Source organism: Mya arenaria, chromosome 2 (assembly GCF_026914265.1).
Source record: "Mya arenaria isolate MELC-2E11 chromosome 2, ASM2691426v1".
Lineage (NCBI taxonomy): Eukaryota > Metazoa > Mollusca > Bivalvia > Myida > Myidae > Mya > Mya arenaria.
The window spans coordinates 2,941,303-2,963,031 of NC_069123.1; the positions used below are offsets into that span (position 1 = coordinate 2,941,303).

Sequence of the window (21,729 nt, forward strand, 5' to 3'; positions counted from 1 at the left end):
AAAATACACGGGCCCTCTCGGTCACGTGCCGAAGCTGATAAAGTCTTCGATGTGATTAGCATGACTTGCATGCAAATATTATCTTTTATTTATTGTTCATGATAGACTAAACATGGAGCAAATATGTAATAAAATATTGCTACTTGAATGATAAGAAGAAGGTTATGTTTTATAAAAGATGCTACCATATCTCATGTTTATCTATGGTTTTGTAATGCCTGAGCATATCTCTGTGGTCTTGAACGGTAACCGATTTCATGTGCCGCAAATAACGCCTGTAAATCAATGTTTTGAGAAAACTTTCTTTTTGCTTTGCTTTTTTTTTCTATTCACATTTTGGTCATTATAACCATGATAGTCAATCACATTAGGCTTTTAAAGCAGCTATCTTTCTATTTGCTGTTGTCCAGCAACACTTCAACCTGCCATTGGTCATTTAAATTCTACAGTACAAGTTTTCATTTTTATTTTATCTTGCTTTTGGCCCATAACATATTACCTTGTAATTTTCTAATCACATTTCTGACTAACCATTGAGCAGTTTTGTAAACCCATTGGTAGTGGCTTATTACATTTCGCCTTGCCATTGTAAGACCCATGTTTTCCCTTGCCTTTTGTTAAATTACACTTAACTTTTCCATTTGTCAATTACACTAACTCTGTCATTTGCCGTTGACAGACTAGCCATTGGTCAATTATGCTTTTTATTGTCCAATTACAATTGACTTTACATCATTATACCTTGTCAATTGATGTTTACACTTCACTTGCCATTGACCAATAACACTTTACTTGCAAATGGATCATTACCTTTCACTTGCCATTGGCCAGTAACCTTTTATTTGCCATTTGCAACTGACACTTTACCTTACCATTGGCCAATAGCACTTCACCATGCAGTGGCCATTGGCCAATTGCACTTCTCTTGCCATTGGCCATTAACCTTGCCATTGACCAATTACACTAACTTCAAGGCATTTACACTTTTCATGTTACCTTGTCATTTAAGTTACACTTCACCTGGCCATTGGTCTATTGCACTACGCTTGCCATTGGCCATTTACACTAAACGTTGTCATATGCTGATGATATTTGATTGCCATTGACCAATAACCCTTCACATGTTTACAATTTCTCTTTCATTATTGCATTAATTGTGATTTACATTTCACTTGCCTTTGGTCAATTACTATTCACATGCCATTGGCAAGTACACTATATATACACTATGCCATAGCAAATTAAGATTTAACTTATTGGATAATTGCATTATTTGCCATTGTCCTTTTACCCTCTTCTTTGCTATTGGCCAATGACACTTAACTTGCCATTGTCCTGAATTGCACTTCACTTGCTTAAAGCCATTTACACATTTCATCATTACCTTACATCTATTTACTTGCCATTAACCAATTACACTTCACTCACCATTGGGCAAATACCCTTTACTTGCCATTGGTGGATTACACTTCACCTGCCATTTGCCAAATATGCTTCACATTGGCATTGACCTGTTACACTTCACATTGCCATTGGTCAGTAATTTACCATTTAAATCTGGCCTTGGCCAGTAAAAATTCACCCTGCCAGTGGACATTTATAGTTCACCTTGCTTTTAGACAATTTCATGTCACTTTGCAGTTGATAATTACAATACATGGCAAGGTTTCACAAACCTTTTCAAATCATTTAAAATGATACCTGTGAAAAAGAGGAGAAAAAAAAACTTTTCAGGAAGTCAATTATCCTCTTTTTTTAACACCAAATGGTTTCTATAAGTCTCAAATTTTATTTCCTGATTAAATTGACATAAATGACTCCATAGGTGTTGCCTTTTTAGTTTTTGATGAATTATGTGTCTGTAGGTGGAGATAGAAGAATTAATGTCTTGAATGATATGACATTAAATTTGATTGAAAAAGTTTAACATTACTCGCATTGAATGTTTAAAAATTTTACTTACGGCTGTTTGAATAATGTATAATTATTGAATTAATGCTAAGCTTCTCTATTTTTGAGGAAGAAGAGTCGCTGTATTGTCATATAGGTGGTGTTGTCAGCTTGTCGTGCATACACATCAAGCTTGGCCATGACTTAAAAACTGTTCACGATATTTATTCAGATGGAACTTGGTACACCTGTAGTCAGAGACAATATGCGGCACATGTACTGCAAGGCCCATTACTCTGGTTTGAAAATATTTAATTCTTGTTTAAATTTTAATGGTCAGCTCAGTAAAAAGTTACTTTAACCCATTTCATACACAAATATTAAACATTGTTGTTTTTTTTTTTGGGCCAAGATTCATTTCATTTAATGTATTATTAGCTCATCGGATGAAACTTAGTCTGGTTTATTGTAATAACCTCGGCTACATTGGTGGTAATTAAAATGTGTCGTCATGGTGCAAATAATTTTAATTTGGCGATAACACAAATACAATTCCAAAATAAACTAAGTTACAGGGTGATGTTTCCAGAGATATTTCTATGTAAGGCTTTAGACCCATAGCTCTGGTTTTAATTAATGTAGAGTTATGCCCCTTGCATGCCTGAAAAAACAAATTGTAGAGCGTTCAGTCCATAGCAATCTTGTTTACATAATTCTGCACTCGTCACAAAAAAGCCACATATTTATAGATTAATGAAAATGAATGAATAATGAATTGTATTTATAATAAACAAACACATTGTTCTTGATTTTAAGTTGTTTGAAAGTGCTAATTGTTCTTCAATATATTTTTGTAATCATCATCATAAAACAGTTTCAGAAATTGTTTGAAATTAATTATAATATATTCTATACATGTTTTAGTAAAAAAAGTACAAGTGCATAATGATTATTTTCAGAGTTTAAGTTTTTTTATTTGATTAAAGCAATTTTTTTGCTTGAGAAATGAAGAATGTCACATTTCTGAGAAGTTTAGGTGCAAAAAAATAAAAGTAATTCTAATGAAAAAATGTTATACAAAATGTTATACAAGCTTCAATAGGATGTTACCGAGTTTTGCAATTTGTTAGATTTACGGATAAATATTTGCCAAAACATATCTACAATTCAATCAACCTGTTTCACCTAAGAAATTTTATTTTTTACAACCGAGATATTTTCTGATGTATTGCTCAAGAAATGGCATCTTTTGGGTCCAAATTAATTTTGAAGATATCTTTTAACCAGCCAGCGAAGCAAGTTAACTTAACGTGTCAGATTGATTGAACATTTGTTGGTATAAAATCTTTCTTCCATTGAAGATTTAAAGAACGATTTTCTTTTGCAGATTTTTTTTTTACGATCAGTCATTCACAATTGAAATGACTGCATATATTTACAATCGTAAAATAACTTAATTGTAGCAAACCAAAAAAAAGCAAAATGTTGCCATCATTTAATCTATGAATGAGTAGTCCTTTAAAAAGAATTAGTGTTAGCCCTACACTGTCAGCCAATCAGGGGAGCTAGATTTTTAAAATGTTTCGTTTCTTATTTGTGAAGAATCATTACTTATTTGTGAAGACGATTCTTCAGGATTAAGTAAAATGTCTTTACTGCGCATGAGCTTATAAGCCACGCCTACTGTTTGCATATGCAAAGGTGCAATTTCAGTGTCAAGGATGATTTAAATGATGCCACAATATCTTGCATTGATTGACAGGCTCATGGCTTAATTTTAAATCTGATCCAATTTGGGAGGGGCTAACACTAAGTCGGTTAGAATTTAGTAAGTAATTTCTTCGTGAATAAGAAAACATGGTCGCTCCGCTTCCAAAGGTTACTTATTCACGAAGAAATTACTTAATAAACTCTAACCTTTTTTTAGTTTGGAATGTTCAAGCCTCTCATCATATTAAAATAATTTAAGCAGGAGTGTTGAGCCTGATGAAAAATTAGAAAAGGATGTTGAAAATTCCTCAAATCTTCTTGGAATACCTTCCCGTAATTTCTGACAATGTTCCGACAGTATTCAGTCTAGATTTCTGTTTGTTTTTACAAGGAGATGATTATATAAACACCTAAGATGATCTATAGGTTATGTAGTCATTACACTATTGCCTTTTTTCTGGGAAGTACTTTCCAGACAAGTGAGCCGGATTATTTGAGGGTTTAGAATCATGCCAGGAATTCTTTTCTCATTTGTTACAGAATAGATTGGTCTGTTGGGTGGGCATTTGAGTACAAAATGAATGGGATATATGTTAATAGATGATACGCAATAATTACTTTTCTATGTAATAGACTAATGCTCAAATGGTAAAATGAAATTGTTGATCTTATATATAGGACTGTTGTATGTTAACAATCTAATGGCCATGCGTGTATCAAGCGACAAAAAGTAATGTATTAATTACAGTATTACTCTGTGGCAAAGTGGTAAGTTACTAAGGGCATCCACTGACAAGCAGGTCAGTCGAAAGGTTTGAGCCCAACTATTGGCTTGATCTGGTATGGCCAGTAACTGACCAAGCAGCTATGAGTATTCAGATTGTTTTCCCCCCCCCGGCAGGCATCCATCATATAGGATTAAGTAATCAAGAGTAAAGATCAACACCATTTATCAATCAAGGTATTTCATGAGTCCAACCTACTTGCCCTCAATAAACAGGGGTGCAATTATAATATACAAACGCTTAATGTTATAGAGCATTACCAAAAATTGAATGGTGACAGATGGATAATTAAGCTACATTAGAAACTCCCTATGTCAAACTCGATGGATGTTCTCGATGTTCTGGTTATGTCAAACTTTTTTGTGTTAAGTTATACACTTCTTGTTTTCTGGTAATATTGAATAGTCGTTATCTCAAAGTATCGATTTCTCAAGGTCCCTACAACTTTGACATAGCGAGTTTTGCCTATATTTTGGAGAGTGTTGATGTTGCATCGTGTTATGGAAGACGATGTCTAAAATGCACCTATCAAAGTTTTGTCCAACCATTGTTGTACAAATCCCAGCCCTGGAGAAATATGTCAAAAGAGATGTTTCATGCATACAAAATACTAGCCAAGTTTCCCTGGGTGGTGCATTCTCCAGGGCTGTCAGAATCCCGCCTATCAGAAATCACCCACAATCTTAAGTCCGCTATATGCCCACAGCAGCTGACAACCAGTGGGGAAAACGTTGATACATGTAGGTGCACGATATTTACGTCTGCGTGCAGTAGCTTGAATATTACACTGAGATTATTCCCATGTATACCAGTCTGTTTTCTAGATGCATTCAAGTCTTTGCCGTTGGCATAATTATACACCAGATGCATTCATTTTCCTATTTATAATTGCTTAATGCATTACGCTAATCGTACTAATCTGATGCACCAAACTGCATCCCATCAATTACAGCTCGCTTTTCAGGAACAAATTCTGTCAGTCTTTTTGGACGATAAGAATGATTGATACCCTTGGATGCTATTCTGTTGTGTTTTTTTTCCTCCTTGAGTAATAGCAATATTGCATGGAACAAAATGTTTGTCAGAAGAGAATGCATTGTCTGTCAACAGTTTTAATTACAATGAAGAAAATTTAATCTGTAAGAAGTATTTGCTGAGTGACTGCCATTCCCTTGTGGATTTTGATTTGTTTAGATCATTGTTGAAGTGTCTTTCATACTCTTCCTCTTGAGATACCATTAGCAGTGATGATGTAACTTTCCTCCATTTTTTCTTTGGCATCATTGGAAGTCTGTTAGGTTCATTAGTAGAGTTGGGTTAATTTGCAATGCAGATCCATGTCAATAATGGGGTTAATTGCAAAATCTCTTGGGTCAATATTGTTTTGGGTTTTGTTGTTGTTTTTTAAATTAGCTCTAAAATTCAATTGCGCTTCAAGAGGGCTTTTTCTTCACAAGGAAGATGGCAAATTGGAATTTGTTTTAAAAAGTGTTTATTATAAGTAATTGTTTGTTAAACATGAGCATTGAATTAAATCTTTAGGTATTTACCCCACGAATAATTGTGCAAATTTTAGATGCCCGATATCCCGATATTATTTTGGTATAAAAAATTGAAAAGTTTTTGTGTGCAAAAATAAACAGAAAAAAAAAAACATAATAAATTAACATATAGTTTTTTAAGCCTTCGAACGTTTTAAATTATTTCTTTTAAGTCAGATTTCAGTCAAAATAAAGAGCTTATTTACAAATTCTAATAACTTCATTTGATGATATACTTTTGGTCATATATTTTATGTTTTCCCTTCATGACCACCAATCAAACATAGTTGCCATGACTGGGAATCAAACCCGGGATGCCGCGGCCTTGGTGAAAAAGTGATGCGCTAATCACTGTGCTAACTGGACAACCAATAGCTATTTGAACACCTACAGAAATAATGTGGCTATTTTGTTTTATTACATAATTATTAGAACATATAATACATTCCACTGATATTCAGCACCTTTTTAATTAAGTAAAGTAAGCAAATTCCAACCAAAAATGCTCATCTTCATTCCTGAAATTCTTATACTATTTTAGAAAGTTTCCTTTCTGCCAAAAGCTTTTCATTTCTATTTTGCTTCACATTAATGTTTTGTATTTGGAATCGTTCATTGAGAACTTGTGTATTACATTTGCAGTTTGCGTCATGAGTCTGCTACTTACGTTATTTTTGTCGAAAGTAACATTATGAGGATTATATCAATTTCTTGATGCGAACGTTATAATAGCAAATAAAAGTTTTTATAAAGATTTTCAGAAACTTGAAGAAACGTTTATTTCCTTTGTGTTTAATCGTTTGGGCTTTAATAGTCATTAAAAGTGTAATCAAATTAAGCTGTAATTCATAAATCATAAGGCTTATAGCAGTTTTAAATGCTTTCTGACTTGTTTTAGAAATAGCGAACTTTGGTAACAAGTTTCATGCAGATATATTCATTCATGCAGTCTAGTTTCAGTTTTTTTTTATCCTTAAAGCAGCACTCCCACAGATTGAATGTTTTGACAACTTTCTTATTTTTTTGTATTGGAACGAGCTTGAATTTTTGCAATAAAAATGCATGGAAACCAGTGATCATAAAACTGCTGCAAAACATCAGATCGCAGGTTTTCGCATTAATGATAAGAAATTGATGTTTTATGTATTTTTTTTAAAGCGCTAGTAACGCTGTTAACCAAACATCATTAAAATATAACTTTTGAACGTACCTATAAGTATGAAAATCTGCGATCTGATATGTTGTCAGCATTCTTATATCACTGTTTTTCAGATATTTATTAAAAAATTGACTCATTCCAAGTTCCAATAAAAAGTTGTCAAAACAGTTAATCTGTGAGAGTGCAGCTTTAAGAGGTAAGTGTTTAGGTTATTAAAATGCGTAGGTTCTCTGATAGTAATCAGAGAGGCAGTGAAACAACACGTGTACATCTACATGTACGTGCAGCTATATACGTACAGGGAAATGTTGCTTTGAATTTAAAACTCACGTGCAAATATATCTGTAACACATCAGTTTCCTGACGTGCTGTTGTGCATAATTTTGACATGTACAGTATACAACTTCCACAAACCTGGGCAAGCTACTGCACAAAATGAAGTCCACATATTTATCTACCAATACTAGATGTGTTTCGAAAGCAGAATGACAACTTAAAGAAGGAAAGATCAATTTCATGGTTTTGTAAACATTTTCGGTCAAGCAATATGAAAACCAAACATTGCTGGGAAATTTCCGGAGTTTTCTTATTTAATCTGAATTATAGGCAGCTGATTATGTTTATATTTTTTATCAGCTGTTAACAGTTTTGGGTGTGGGGTTGTGAACTCGAGGCCATCTTTAAATAGTTGTTTGTTTGTAGTAGAGGTGGCCTCAGATTCAATTGGGAGGTAAGACAAGAATTGTTGCCAGATCTCGATGGGAATGCTCAGATTTATAGTAAAGATTTATTGGAATTGGAATACTATAACCTACAACATCAGCCTTGTTTGCATTTTGTTATTTCCTTGTTCAGGTATATACAAACTGCTATAATAGATATATGAGATTTTATAAATGAGTTGCAATTTAAAATAAGCTGCAATGATGATACAAGTTCAAAACAAATTAATAAGTGATTTCGATAGGTCTGCGTAGCATAAAGGTCAAGGTCATTCTTGGTGTCATTCCAGGTCATTCTAGTATTTAATTCTGCTTTAAATGAAATGATTGAATATAAACTGCAGGTAAAATTAATATAAATATATATTTTTAAGATAGAATTTTATTATGTGTGTTTTTGAACTTATTGTATTTTCAAAGTAAATACTGGTTAAACTAAAATTATGTTAAAGGTCAAGGTCATATATCAATTGATTTTTTTTTCAAGGATCAGGCCTTTAACATGGGTAATGCACCTGCTTCTTTGTGCCTAATTCAGCCACTTAATGGAAGGCTAGTTTATGCATGGAGAAAAATAAACACACATGTCTTGTGAACTCCTTGAGTGGCGGGTCTTATCAGAGGCAAGGTTGATCAAATTACCTAATTACATCTGGATTAAAAATCTGTGTCAACTAATTAATTTGCATTGATCAAGATAAGTTCATGAGATGGAAAAAATATGTAGAATTAGCAATTGCTTGAACTTTTCAGTAGCAAGGTTATTGAAAAAAACAACGTTTTATTCAGAAGGTGTTTTAAGCAGTAAAAACACAACTTTTTGTATATTTTTACCTCACACAACTTTTGGGATGTGAGTAATTTAATTTATAGGAAGGGGCATTTTTAAATAAATATTAATAAATTATGCTCCATTTCCGTGCAGGTGAAAAGTCGAAGGCGATGGTGCATTGTGAAACACGATAGACCTGCCTTTGTAATAAAATGTGTATGATGAGTTTTAAATGAAAATATCATATTTGACCGCTTGGGTATTAACTTAAATACTGTTTGGATACTATTTTATAGAAGTTGTACATATCTTGAGTATGCTATATTTGAAGGAGACTTTTTGTTTTCTTTTTTACCTCCTTTTTTTACCCCTACCTCGGAAAATTTGTGAGTTTGGTTTGTGGTCACCAAGCTGTAGAAGTGGGTTTTCCCTGGGTACTCCGGTTTCCCCCACAACACAAGACCTAACTCTTGCATAACATCGTGCAAATGAGAGTGATTAATATAATGTTGTAATAACTTACTTCACTGTCGTTGTAAAATAAATAAGTTTAAACTTAACTAAGTCTGAAACGAAAATCAGGAACGGGTTTGCGGGTATTCTTGAGGTTCAGTCGGGTACAGACAAACCGCCTATTTTTTTTATTGTGGCCTAATGTTAAAATAATTTTTAATGCAGATGCAGTAATTTTTGGTACACCTGTTATGAGTTTTAGGTTTTTTTTAGTGCTTAATGACTCAGTCACATAGCCCGGCCGATGAGGTTCCGATGAGCCAGCGATGCGATTTTCACCGAACACCGGCCAGACACCGGCCGGACATCCGTGGCGTTTGTTGCTTAAAACCGCATCGGTGGCAGCTCGGTGAAATTTTAACTTCGGAGCTAAATTTCACCGGGCTCTCACCGAGCTCCCTCATCGCAGCCCCATCGTAACCACATCGGAAAACACGTCGGCCGGTGCACGGCCGAGTATCGGCCGGTGTCCCGTGCATCTGAGACAACCAGAGGACGAGGTTTTTTTAACGGACACCGGCCGAACTCCGACCGAGCTCCGGCCGATGTTGGACAGAGCCTTGGAAAGTACAGTACCGGTGGCTGACCGATGTAAGGGACACCGGCCGATGCTCGGCCGGAACTCGGCCGTAACCCGGCCGGATATCTCTGCTAGTATATATATATGGTCCGTTCCCTGCTGCTTGCACATCTTCGAGCACGGCTTGGTCTCGCCATGCACCCGGGATGAACTGGCCCTGCTCATCTTCCCGGTCGAGATCGGCATTCTGGATGTTGGGGTGACGAGTCCTCATGAGGTTGTGAAGGGTCATGCAGGCCATGACGGTCTTAGTAACTGTCGACGGTCTCATTTCCAGGGTTGTTAGAAGACGTCTGAAGCGATTGGCAAGTATACCAAACGCATTTTCAACCACACGGCGTGCCCTGGAACACCGGTAATTGAAGAACCGCTCGTCCCGTGCCAGGTGACGATGAGGGTAGGGCTTTAACATGTATTGCCGAAGGGGGAAGGCGTCGTCTCCGACCATGTAGTAGGGTGTGTCCCGGTCGTCATTAGGCAGCGAATCCGGTTGGGGTGTCCGATCGTTCCCTCACGAAGACCTGGCTCTAGCCGCGCCCGGTTAAAGATGCCGGCATCGGAACACGACCCTGGTGACCCCACATCCACCCAGATGAACTTGTAGTTCGAGTCTACCACCGCAAGCATGACGATAGAAAAGAAGCCTTTATAGTTGTAGTAGAGTGAGCCACTCTTGGGGGGCTTCTTGATTGCGACGTGCTTCCCATCGATCGCGCCACAAGAGTGGGGGAAGTTCCACCTGTCTCCGAATCCCTCGGCCACCGGGCGCCATTCATCTTCTGTCTGGGGAGTGGCCCACATCTCATCCTCGTATACGTCGTAGATGGCCTGACACACCTCGGGGATGAAAAGGGCGATGGTGTTGTGTGGGACACGAAACGCAAACGCAAGATCGTGTTACCTGCTTCCGGTCGCCAAAAACCTCAAGGTGATTGCCAGCTTCAGTCCAGGGTCCAAGGGGGTTCGATGCCTGCAACAGGAGAGGATGAAATATGATTAAACCTTAGCAAGAATATAATGTTTGGAGGGAATTTTGTTTGCAAAATACGGATTAACTTACGTTGTACTCTTGGTAATGCGGGGGCCAACTCGGTTAAGCAACTCATAGTACATCTGTGGCTCCATGCGGAGGAAGGCTTTGAAGTCGGCAGCGTGCTCGGTCTCGAGTTCCTTCATGAGAGTCTCGTACTGGCCGAAAAGGGGTCTGCGTAGGATAAACTCTCGCACCCACCAGCGTCTTTCTCTTCTGCGGGCCCTCTGTCGCTCCCTCTCGGCGGCTTCTAGTATTGCCGCCAGGACCAGGTTGTACTGGAACCTTACTTGAGCCAGTTCGTGTTCGAGCAGTGCCATTCGAAGTCTCCTCGGTGCAGCCATAGTGATGAACTGACAATGTCAGGTAGGAAGAACGGAATAGCTCGGCACCCAAGTCCGTGTTACATCGGACGAGCATCGGCCGGTCATTGTTCAAAGCCCGTTAACAACCCGACCAGCGATCGCACGGTGTCCTGTTACCTGCTCGGGTACCGGCCGTATTCCTTCCGATGTCCGGCCGACCTCCGGCCGGTAGTTGCTGCCACATCGGCAGAAAAAAACTCGCATTTTGAGAGAGACTCCGTACGGTCACCGGCCGGTGTTCGGTCGGTCGCCTGAAGATGTCCGGACGGAGTCCGTTCACGTCACCGAGCTCTGCTTCCGATGAGGAGAGCTCGGTGGCATCAAAAAAATCCACCGAGCTCTACCGATGCCGGACATCGGCCGGGCTATGTGACTGGGCCATTAACAGGGGCATGCAACAAATTTTGACCTAAAAATCCTCTATTACAACGTTATTGGTGTTTTAGTGCTGGCTTTATTACAAACGTTTATTACAGTGATGACAGATGAATTGTATTCTGATCGTTAACATGTTATGTAATTTAGGAAACTTGTGCATTTAATGAAGCAGTCTGTTAATCGGTTAACTGTCTAAATTAGTGCAAGCCAAAGTAGAAAAGTGATGAAAAACTGAGTCTTATATTTCACTTTAGGTGGCTTAATGACTAGCATCAAAATAAACTTGAGCAGGTATTCATAACATAACATAAAACATGCTAATTTAAATATCTCACTGGTCATATCATATAATAACTTAATAATAAACATCCGAAATAGTTGATTTGCATTGACTTTATTAAAATATATACTTTTATTGTAAAAACAAGTATATGCTTCTATTGATTTAACTGTCAATTAAGGTTTTAGGAAATCGACTAATCGAGGAAATGACTTATATTAAACCTAATATATTTATCCGCCCATGTTTTTTTTTATCTTAAAGATGCTTAATATTTATCTTAGGTATAAGTTTTGTGTTTGTTTCCTTGGTGGAAAAGAGAAATGTAGTCCATTTTAAAAGGCCATTTGAAAGTGACCCAGTTGGGGCTCAACTAGTGACCCGGAGACTAGCGGTGGACACCAAGTAATAGTTAGAGTTCTGGCTACCTGAGTTCAATTGTTTAGAAAAGCAAAAATGAATGATGACTTTGTGTGATGGCGCAAATGTCTATTTACTAGCCTAAGCTCATGTACGAATCACCAAATTACTCACTTTGGTGGATGTTTTCATCAGATAAATTCAAAATGATTAAACAGACTTGAACGTAAACACTTACACATCCTCATCACCCTACCTCTCTCTTTAAATCTTGGCATTCTACTAGATATACATAAATGTCTCTTTCAATAAATACTTTTTTACAATTAACAATAAGCTTTTTAAGAAAATTCGCAGGAGAAGGTCATGGTGAGAAAAATCAGGTGAAATTGGAGCATAACAGCGAACATCTACAGTAAATTTGGTACATCTATCTACATTTAATTTCAGTTTATATTAAATTGTTATCTTTCTATTTACAGGGCATGGTTGTCAATGGCTTCGTCAACGTTGTGATCTCAAACATCGAGCGACGATACGATCTGAGCTCTACCGTTACGGGAACAGTGGCAAGTTCTTACGACATCGCATCAGTACTATGTCTAATTCCGGTCAGCTACTTTGGTGGTCTGGGCTCCAAGCCTCGATATCTAGGCATCGGCATTTTCATCATGGGAATAGGATCAATTGTATTTGCGCTCCCGCAATTTACATCGGGATTGTATCAAGTGGATGATGAAGGAATACGCATGACATGTGATGCAAGTGCTAATGACACGATTGGTTGCGATGTTAATAACTTACCTGCAAGTTTATCAAACTACAGATTTGTGTTCTTCCTCGGGCAGCTATTACACGGGGCGGGTGCTGCCCCGTTGTATACTCTTGGAGTTACATATCTCGATGAAAATCTACCTCTGCGATCATCATCATTTTATATTGGTATGTTGTTGGTCTGCAAAATGATAGACTTTTATATAGATATATTTTCAAAAGCTATTTAATTATGGTGAACGTTTTTAGCCCTTTTTAGTACAGTTCATTTGAATATTTAATTATAATCCACTGAATGATTGAAATCATTGAAGTTAAACAATGATTATGGATATTAACAAGCTTTTATTGCCACTTAATGCTAAAATGATTTATTTCATTTGGAAGGAACCCCAAAAACAAAAGTATGTCACCTTAGAACAAGAACTTGATGAGTGCATATAAGCAAAGAAGTAGATATCAAGATTTTGCATTAAGGTGACAATTATTATTTTATGTCTAATAACAAAAAACTGTGTTTGATTCTAACAAGTAAATTAAAAAGTATGTTTCATTACAATAATTGTACATTGATTTTTTCAGGTATATTTTACGCCCTGGCCATTGTGGGACCAGCGATTGGCTATCTAGCAGGAGGGGCGTTTCTTGACATCTATGTGGACACATACAGGATTGACCCAAGCAGGTGAGCCATGGTTTTTTTTCTAGTTTGTCTCCTTTTCTGATGTTGGAGCAGATTCTTCAACATTTAATAAATTTGGTACAAATGTTGCCAATGACAATAATGTCAAATTTGGTACAAATGTTGCCAATGACAATAAGGTCAAATTTGGTACAAATGTTGCCAATGAAAATAATGTCAAATTTGGTACAAATGTTGCCAATGACAATAATGTCAAATTTTGATACTAATGTTGCCAATGACAATAATGTCAAATTTTGATACAAATGCTGCCAATGACATTAATGTCAAATTTGGTACAAATGTTCTCAATCAAAATAATGTCAAATTTGGTTCAAATGCTGCTAATGAAAATAATGTCATATTTGGTACAAATGTTGCCAATGACAATAATGTCAAATTTGGTACAAAAGTTGCCAATGACAATAATGTCAAATTAGTTACAAATGGTGCCAATGACAATAAAGTCAAGTATTAATGAACTTCATCCAACTTTAAAAGGTTGTGGCTTATAAGTTATAATTAAAGGAGCTGCAATCTGTGAGAAGAATTGATTGGATATGGTCAAAAATGCCAAAATATGCTTTTGTTTTTAGCTTGACCATAACCCCAAATAGTCCACGCTGGGTAGGAGCTTGGTGGATCGGATTCTTGATCAGTGGGGCGCTTGCATTTCTAGTTGCCTTTCCGATGGCAGGGTTTCCAAAACTGCTACCTGGCTCCGAAAAATACAAGCTTGAGAGAGAAAAAGAAGTTTACAGTAAAAAGGACAAGAGGCATGAATACAAAGACAAAGAAAATAGTCCCGATTCGACCAATGAGGAGACAGCTCTCAGCTACAAACAGATTATAAAGTCTGTGAAAGTACTGTTGTTCAATCCGACCTTCATGTGTCTGAATTTGGCTGCTGCATGTGAAGGTATGGAATATTTATAATATTACAGACTTAAGTACATATTTTAGCTATACAATGCTGAGGCCATAGTAACAATCTTGCTTGACGCACACCTCCAGCATCGACTGCTGTGACTCAATAGAGCTATGTGTCTTTGGGTGGTGGAGGTGTACGTGCGTTTGGACAAAATTGAGGATGGTGCTGTCATTTTCATGCATTTTAGATGTTGCCAAAATTCTGAGTTTGTTATTCCTGCGATAATTAACAAAGAGTCTGGTTACATGGAAAAAAATAATGAGGAAATCACTTCAAGTGCATAGCATACTGCAGAGTAGTTGACGAGGAACAGTCGTGGGACTCAATCTCTTAGATTTGTATTTCAAGTGTTTTGCTGTCAAGTTCTTGGTACAAAACCATCCTCCATTCATCATTGGGAATTGAATTTACCCGGTACTTAGCGCCGGATCTCCTATAAAACAACTTTTTCCCAAAAGTACCCAGTTTTTACTACAGCTAATCACGAAACTGTTTAATATTTTTCAAACTATTTAAAAAAAAAAGTGGCATTTAGATTTGTCAGTCTTGTGTATAGGAAGGTAGGTCAATTACAGTTTGACTTAGCACCATGAAACTTTCAAATTACTCTTAACCAGTATATGAACCATATTGTTTTTGATGTCAGTAGGTGAAGGTCATAGTCAACAGTCTTAATAAAACAATGCGCACACAATAACTTGAGAAGGGTTTGACCTAGAACCATGAAACTTCAGATGACCCCTATTGTTTTTTAGACTGTTATGTCAAAGGTCATGGTCTCAGTCAAAAGTGTTATGAAAACATTTTTACTTTGTTGATATATTTGTGTTTATTCCATAAAAAATATTGTGCAACCATTTGTTTTCAATGATGTTTTCTTTAAATACACATTTATTTAATCTTCCACAGTCATGTTTCTGACAAAAACGCAAACACCTTATTAGGTGAAAAAAATGTCTTATTTCTTAAGTGTTAAAAAACCTTAGTGCAAAAACTCAATATCTGCTTCTATTTCTTTATGCAGTTATTAAGTTATTGCACTAAGGTGACATATTGAAATGCATGTTTAAAGCGACACTCTTATTCAAAATCAATACATACACATTTATGGAAAATATTAAAATTAATGATAATGAGATTGTAAATGTGTATTAAATAGCTGAACACCTAAAATTATTAAATGATTGTTGAGTGCTAAAAGATTAACTGTGATCTACTATCGTCTCATACGGTAGAAATACCGTGTTTTCTGCACATTTCTTTAAATTGAACTCGGCTTCCTTCATAGACATCTTTGTTTTCAACATTTATTCATCCTTTTTGATATATTAAAACATTTGTTTTATTTTTGGTAAATCTTATTTAGGAGTAAGAGTGAATATACTTTGTAAAGTTTTGTTTTTGTGATGCCTACGGAGCAACATGACAGACGACACTTCCTGATCATCTTATTCGTAAGAGAAAGGGTTCACTGATGTTATATCATTTTTACATCACTTGTAAGAAACATGGAGAATCTTATAGCGCCAGAGCAGATCCAAATCATATAAAAGTAGCAAATGTTGTGATGTAAGTGTCAACGCAAGAAACATCAACCCAATTTGTTAACGTACATAATGTAACAATATTGTTAGTTGCTGACAACACGTTACTGGGTAATCATCTAAGACCCCACATGTTGGCTTGTTCGTTAATGATAAAAATAAATAAAAATACTAGATAATTCCTTAGGTTTACATAATAGTATTATTCAAGGGATGAGCACAAAATGATTTTTGTGTGAAAAACGTCTGATCGTAGCTTTCAGGGAGATTTCTGCTATAACAACATTTGATAAGAATATGTTTACTATTTTTGCCATATATCTTGACATCTTCAAGTTTCTCGTTTGAAATGTTAAAAAACTGAAACAAATCCTTTCTTCTAACAAATGCTTATAAATGTTTACATCGCTTTCAAGATAAAGATTTATCTCTTCTCAGACTGCTTATCTTAATAATGTTAATGTTACAAAATCCGGAGCAGCGGATTTGCAGAACAATGCTAGAATGTTGTGTGCATGAGGTATAAATTGTATGTTTAATAGCTGTAAATATACAAAGGATATTTTGTTAGAAGCCAATTGAATAACCTACATTTGTAGTTATTGATGAACAAATATGACAACATTTCTTTGATAATAGACCATTTATAAGAAGTTGATGTAATTATGACTATTTGCAATGTTCTTACCAAGTTATATTAAAGCTGCACTCTCACAGATATACCATTCTTACAACTTTTTTTTTTATTGTCTTGGAAAGAGCCATTTTTTGCATAATTATCTGCAAACCAATGATATAAGATTGCTGACAAAAAATCAAATCGTAGATTTTCATATTTTCGTTCGAAAATTAATGTTGTATGGCTTAAACTGTTACTAACGGTTTAAGAAAAATGCATAAAACATAACTTTTTGAACTTAAATATAAAACTCTGTGATATAATTTTTTGTTAGAAGTCTTATATATAACTGGTTTCCATGGATTGTCGCAAAAATTGGCTCGTTCCAAGACAAAAAATAATAAAGTTGTTAAAACATTCAATCTGTGAGAGTGCAGCTTTAAGTGAGGCCCAGCAAAAGGTCTGTAGATTCAAAATTGTTAGTAATTATCTTGCTACTGCATCCAAAACCCAAGTTTTTGGAATTATACACGAATGCTTCAGTGCGCATGCAGTGGGTGATGAATCTGTTTTGTATCATTTTGTCAAGGAAACCGTTCAATAGCTAGCATGCGGTATAAGTGAATTTCTTTCTATGCCCCTTGCTAGTTACTGAACGGTTAAGCTCCGTTTCCTTGCGATTGTTTAGATATGGTAGTTGAGGTATAGACTAAAAGCACTCAAACACAGGACTTGCTTACTGTACAACATACTGTTCAAATACTTTGACGTTAGCTTTGGTGCACATGTTGAGGAGCAAGTTTCATAACCGGAACTAAATAGTTTCTTAAATAAGTCCCCTGATTGACCCAGTGGAAAATGAACATGTTGGCATTGCAGTGGCTTCCGTTACTCTTGTTATTGTTAATACATGTAATACACTTTATATTTTCAAGGGAACCTGTTATCTGGAATCGCAACATTTATGCCGAAGTTTATCGAAGCCCAGTTTGGCCTTCCTGCATCGACTGCTGCCCAATATGTTGGTAGGTAAACTGAATATCATCAGAAATCAGGGGACAGACAAAGCCCCCTCCCCTAACAAAAAGATTATTTTCAATATACAATAAAAAAATTATAGAAAATTTAAAATAGTCCATTAAACAACGTTTACACTCGCAAACAATATAAAAGATTGTTAAAATAGAATGGGGTGGATTAATGCAAAAAACTTTGGGGATGGGGGAATTAGGTCCTATACTAATCAGTAACTGTTTGCGCTTTGTCGATTGATTTCAGTGATTATTAGCTTTTTCTTTTGTTGTTGAAGAAAATTTATAATCATGCCAGGTCTAAGTGTGGTACAAGAAGTTTGTGTTATTTATCAGAATCATTTCCCTATGATGAGAAGTTTTCATGTGAAAGCTCTCTGAGATAATAATGAATAATAACGGTAATAATTTTTTAATAACGGTAATAATTTTTTATTTAAAATCGTCTGCTGTTTATTGTATCATACCTCAGACACCAGCTTATATATTGGTTGTCAAAAAATAATTTATTCAACACTGCAAATGAATTGATAATGCAGAAGGCAGATATTATACCTGCAGGTTGTGAATACTAATTTTTTGATTTAGATTTGCTTCCTTTTCATCAATTAGTTATTTGTTTTTATTTTTAACAGAAAAATAGCTGAAGTTTATTCATGTTATATGAATTACAAGATTAAATAAACATTGCGCTGATTGTTCAGAACTTTGTGATTTTGGATATCATTGTAAACATTTAAACATGACTTATTGTTTTATGCCCTCACTTGTTTAAATATAAACAAGTACTGCTGAAAAGCTGTATCAAATCGTGTTAGAAATCCAGCAGATCTGAAATGTATCCATTGAACTTTTGGAGCGGCAACTATTAAGAGGTTAACAATGAATACATTGAAAACATTAAATTCTGATCTGTTCAACAGTTCTGAATGATGAGCTCAATGTCTTTCTGTATTATTTTAGCATTAAAAAATACAATATAATCCTCTATTTTCCAGGTTATGCAGCTATCCCTGCCGGAGGGGGTGGCACGTTCCTCGGGGGGTACCTCGTCAAGAGATTTGATCTCCATGTACGGGGAATTATTCGACTATGCCTCGGAGTCACTGCTGCGTGTCTGGGCCTTGGTCTGGTGTTTATTGTCCACTGTGATAACTTCCCATTTGCTGGTGTGAATACAAATTACGGGAATACTGCTGAAAATAGGTAGAGTTAATTCTACTCATGTATAGATGGGTATTTTAATGTTTTAATTGTCAAGATATTGTCCTTATTACTAGTTATTATAAGTATCTATCATGTGTTTCCGGTACGGATAGAAAAATCTGACCCAAGGGCATGCGCGTAAGCCAGTAACGAGGCTTGCCGAGTTACCGGTCACGCAGCGTGCCCGAGGGTCGGATTTTTCGATCTGACAGGAAAAACATGATTGATATTTTTTCTTGCATACCTAAAATTATGAATTTGTGGGAAAATTCACGTAGAAAACATACTTTTGTACATTTCACCAAAAAGCGTGTACGACGTTGTGTACTGACATCATAAAGCACAGTAATCTTAAATCACTATCGACGTCAAATAGTTCCTTTAAAAATCGCGCTTTTACGGTTATTTATTTTCAATTTTAATTAAAAGCATTGTATACTTATATTTTTTATTCCGCTTTATTGAAATTGCATACTATACTTTTCATAAACCATACAATAAAAGAAATAAAAAGTGGCGCGTTGTTGCGCGTGACTCATCTTACATGGGGGGTGTAAGATGAGTTTTTCCAGCACCGGTCACATGATTGGAAACAGACGTCCGGTATGCAAGAATATCTAATCTGTAATCAATGTATTGTCATATCCCTGGTGTCGTCAATATCGAAGATGTGCAGGAACTTAAACTTGGTCATAAATCAAAAACATTCAGGATAATCAAATTAAACTTGGTGCTCATGTTGTCTGAAAAGTAAGGCTTATTACTCTGGCTCTAATAGTTATGGAGTTATGCCCCTTGTTCAGCTCTGAAAAAAACACACCAAGTATTGGCATTAGCTAGACTGTGCTCTTCTATATTTTAACTTTAAATTGCCATTCTGTCAGAAATTGCAAACTTATTGTGTGTTTTCCGTTATTAAAATAAGTAATTTATATTTGAGTTTGTACAAGAACGAAGATAGAAAATAAAACAAACTAGTTGTGTATAAGCCTGTTAAGAGTCAGGCAGGCCAGGAGCTCAGTCTTTCAATAATGGTCTTACTAACATAGCCAAGTGTAGTTGTCAATCAGGTAATACAATTTTTGAAACGAAGAGACAGTCAGTTTGTACCTCCCCGAAAGACAGTAAGTGATTTCAGTAAGAAACAATAAGTTTCCGGAACTTCAAAGCGTGTTATTTAAGGCTTCAATTAAATCGGTTGGCTGAATTGAATCCTATAAACACTATACATGTATTGATATTTTATGGGTGTAAGAGCTGCACTAATATAGTAGTAAGTGTCAGCTTTAGACTTAAAAGAATATGCTCAATTGCTGATGGTGGCAGTGTTTGCAAGAATAACTGATCTATGTATCAAACATTAGATTATATTAATTTATATAATGTATGATTATATTTCAGTACCCATACTTCCTTAAGCTTGGAACTCGACGCCCACTGTAACACAGGATGTCAATGCAGCAAGGATGTGTATAATCCCGTCTGCGGAATTGATGGCATGGTGTATTTTTCTCCGTGCTATGCTGGATGTGCCGCGGAAACAAGAGGGGAGCAAACTGTGAGTTAAGGGATAGAATAAGTGAAGAGTTGTTCAACCAGGAATCTTTGATGCCATTTTAATAAAGATCTCAATTGATTTAAGTCATTATTTTGCTAAAGATAGGCAGTATTAAAAATGAACAAAATTTTTAAGAAGTAAAAAAGTGAATGCATTGCCAATTTTAACGTCTTTTTACGAGTTATTAAAGTTTGACTAAAATCATTTAAAGAAATGAGCCCCATATTCCTTAAAAAATTAGTGTTAGAGGTTTTAATGAATGAATGGAAAAGCATGCCAAATGAAAAAAAAATTCCATGTTAGATATGCAGCGAAAACCAGGGGAGGTAAGAATGTAAGATTTGGGAGGGAGGAATGGTGAGAGTTGTAGACCTTTTGTCATTTATTTAGTTGTCTGCAAAGAAATAATTGAGATATTGTTGTAGACTTGGCGCGGTCAATGAAACTGTTAGAGCCCTGCAAAAAAATCAATGTTGACCATAACTTTAAACCCTTTTCAAATTTCACAAGCCTCATACAAAATAAATGTTTGAAATTTTTTATTTTCAGACATACAGCAACTGTTCGTGTGTGGTGTTCGACAGAAACGCGACTGCGCCGCAGTATGAGGCTATCGAGGGGAAATGCACCGCCAACTGCGCTTACCTCCCCTTGTTTCTACCCATATGTGCCATACTCATCATGTTGACGTTCATCGCTAGTATGCCGGCGCTGTCCGCCACACTCAGGTCAGCTTGTTTGAATATCTATCCATGTAAATAGCTTTATAGAGCTGACTACTGTGTTATTTATTCTCTTGTTCCATGGTCAGCCCTAGTATCCTAGGATTGTGTGCTAAACTCCAGTGAGCTGGTTAAAATAAACTGTTGTTTTTTCGTCAAATATTTTTGTTAACATAATTAAAATGTTGATAAACTGAGCTATACAATATTTTTTTAACTAAACTAAGGTATGATTTGGTAGAATTTGGGAAATAAGTAAATATAACTTGACTTACTTGGAATGTCTATTAAGTATTGTATAGTTAGACATCAAAATGGTTTTCATGTTATGAGTCAATGATAAATTATGAAATAATTTTATGATGTTCAACATATATACAGCAGCTTTGAAACATAAATAATACATGAAATGCATTGAAAGAAACTATTATAAAAAGTTGAATATGTTGCTGATTGATGCAAAATACAGTGGAAACCCATTGGCTCGACATCGCTTGGCTCGATTTCCTCATTGGCTCAAACTGGATGTGAATTAAAGACCAATTTTGTTTTACTCTCCCGCTTTGCCAGATATCTG

At 35.9% G+C, this 21,729-nt stretch overlaps 1 protein-coding gene across 4 annotated transcripts in view; it reads left to right on the forward strand.

Annotated features, from left to right (window-relative positions):
• LOC128225186 (solute carrier organic anion transporter family member 4A1-like) overlaps positions 1 to 21,729 on the forward strand; it is an 87,644-nt gene that overhangs the window by 62,144 nt on the left and 3,771 nt on the right. For all 4 annotated transcript variants that reach the window (XM_052935244.1, XM_052935245.1, XM_052935243.1 and 1 more), the window contains 7 exons: positions 12,568 to 13,027; positions 13,442 to 13,544; positions 14,138 to 14,460; positions 17,571 to 17,660; positions 18,665 to 18,872; positions 20,274 to 20,430; positions 20,980 to 21,158. In XM_052935244.1, the coding sequence (XP_052791204.1) occupies positions 12,568 to 13,027; positions 13,442 to 13,544; positions 14,138 to 14,460; positions 17,571 to 17,660; positions 18,665 to 18,872; positions 20,274 to 20,430; positions 20,980 to 21,158 (1,520 nt within the window). The remainder of the gene's footprint in view (positions 1 to 12,567; positions 13,028 to 13,441; positions 13,545 to 14,137; positions 14,461 to 17,570; positions 17,661 to 18,664; positions 18,873 to 20,273; positions 20,431 to 20,979; positions 21,159 to 21,729) is intronic.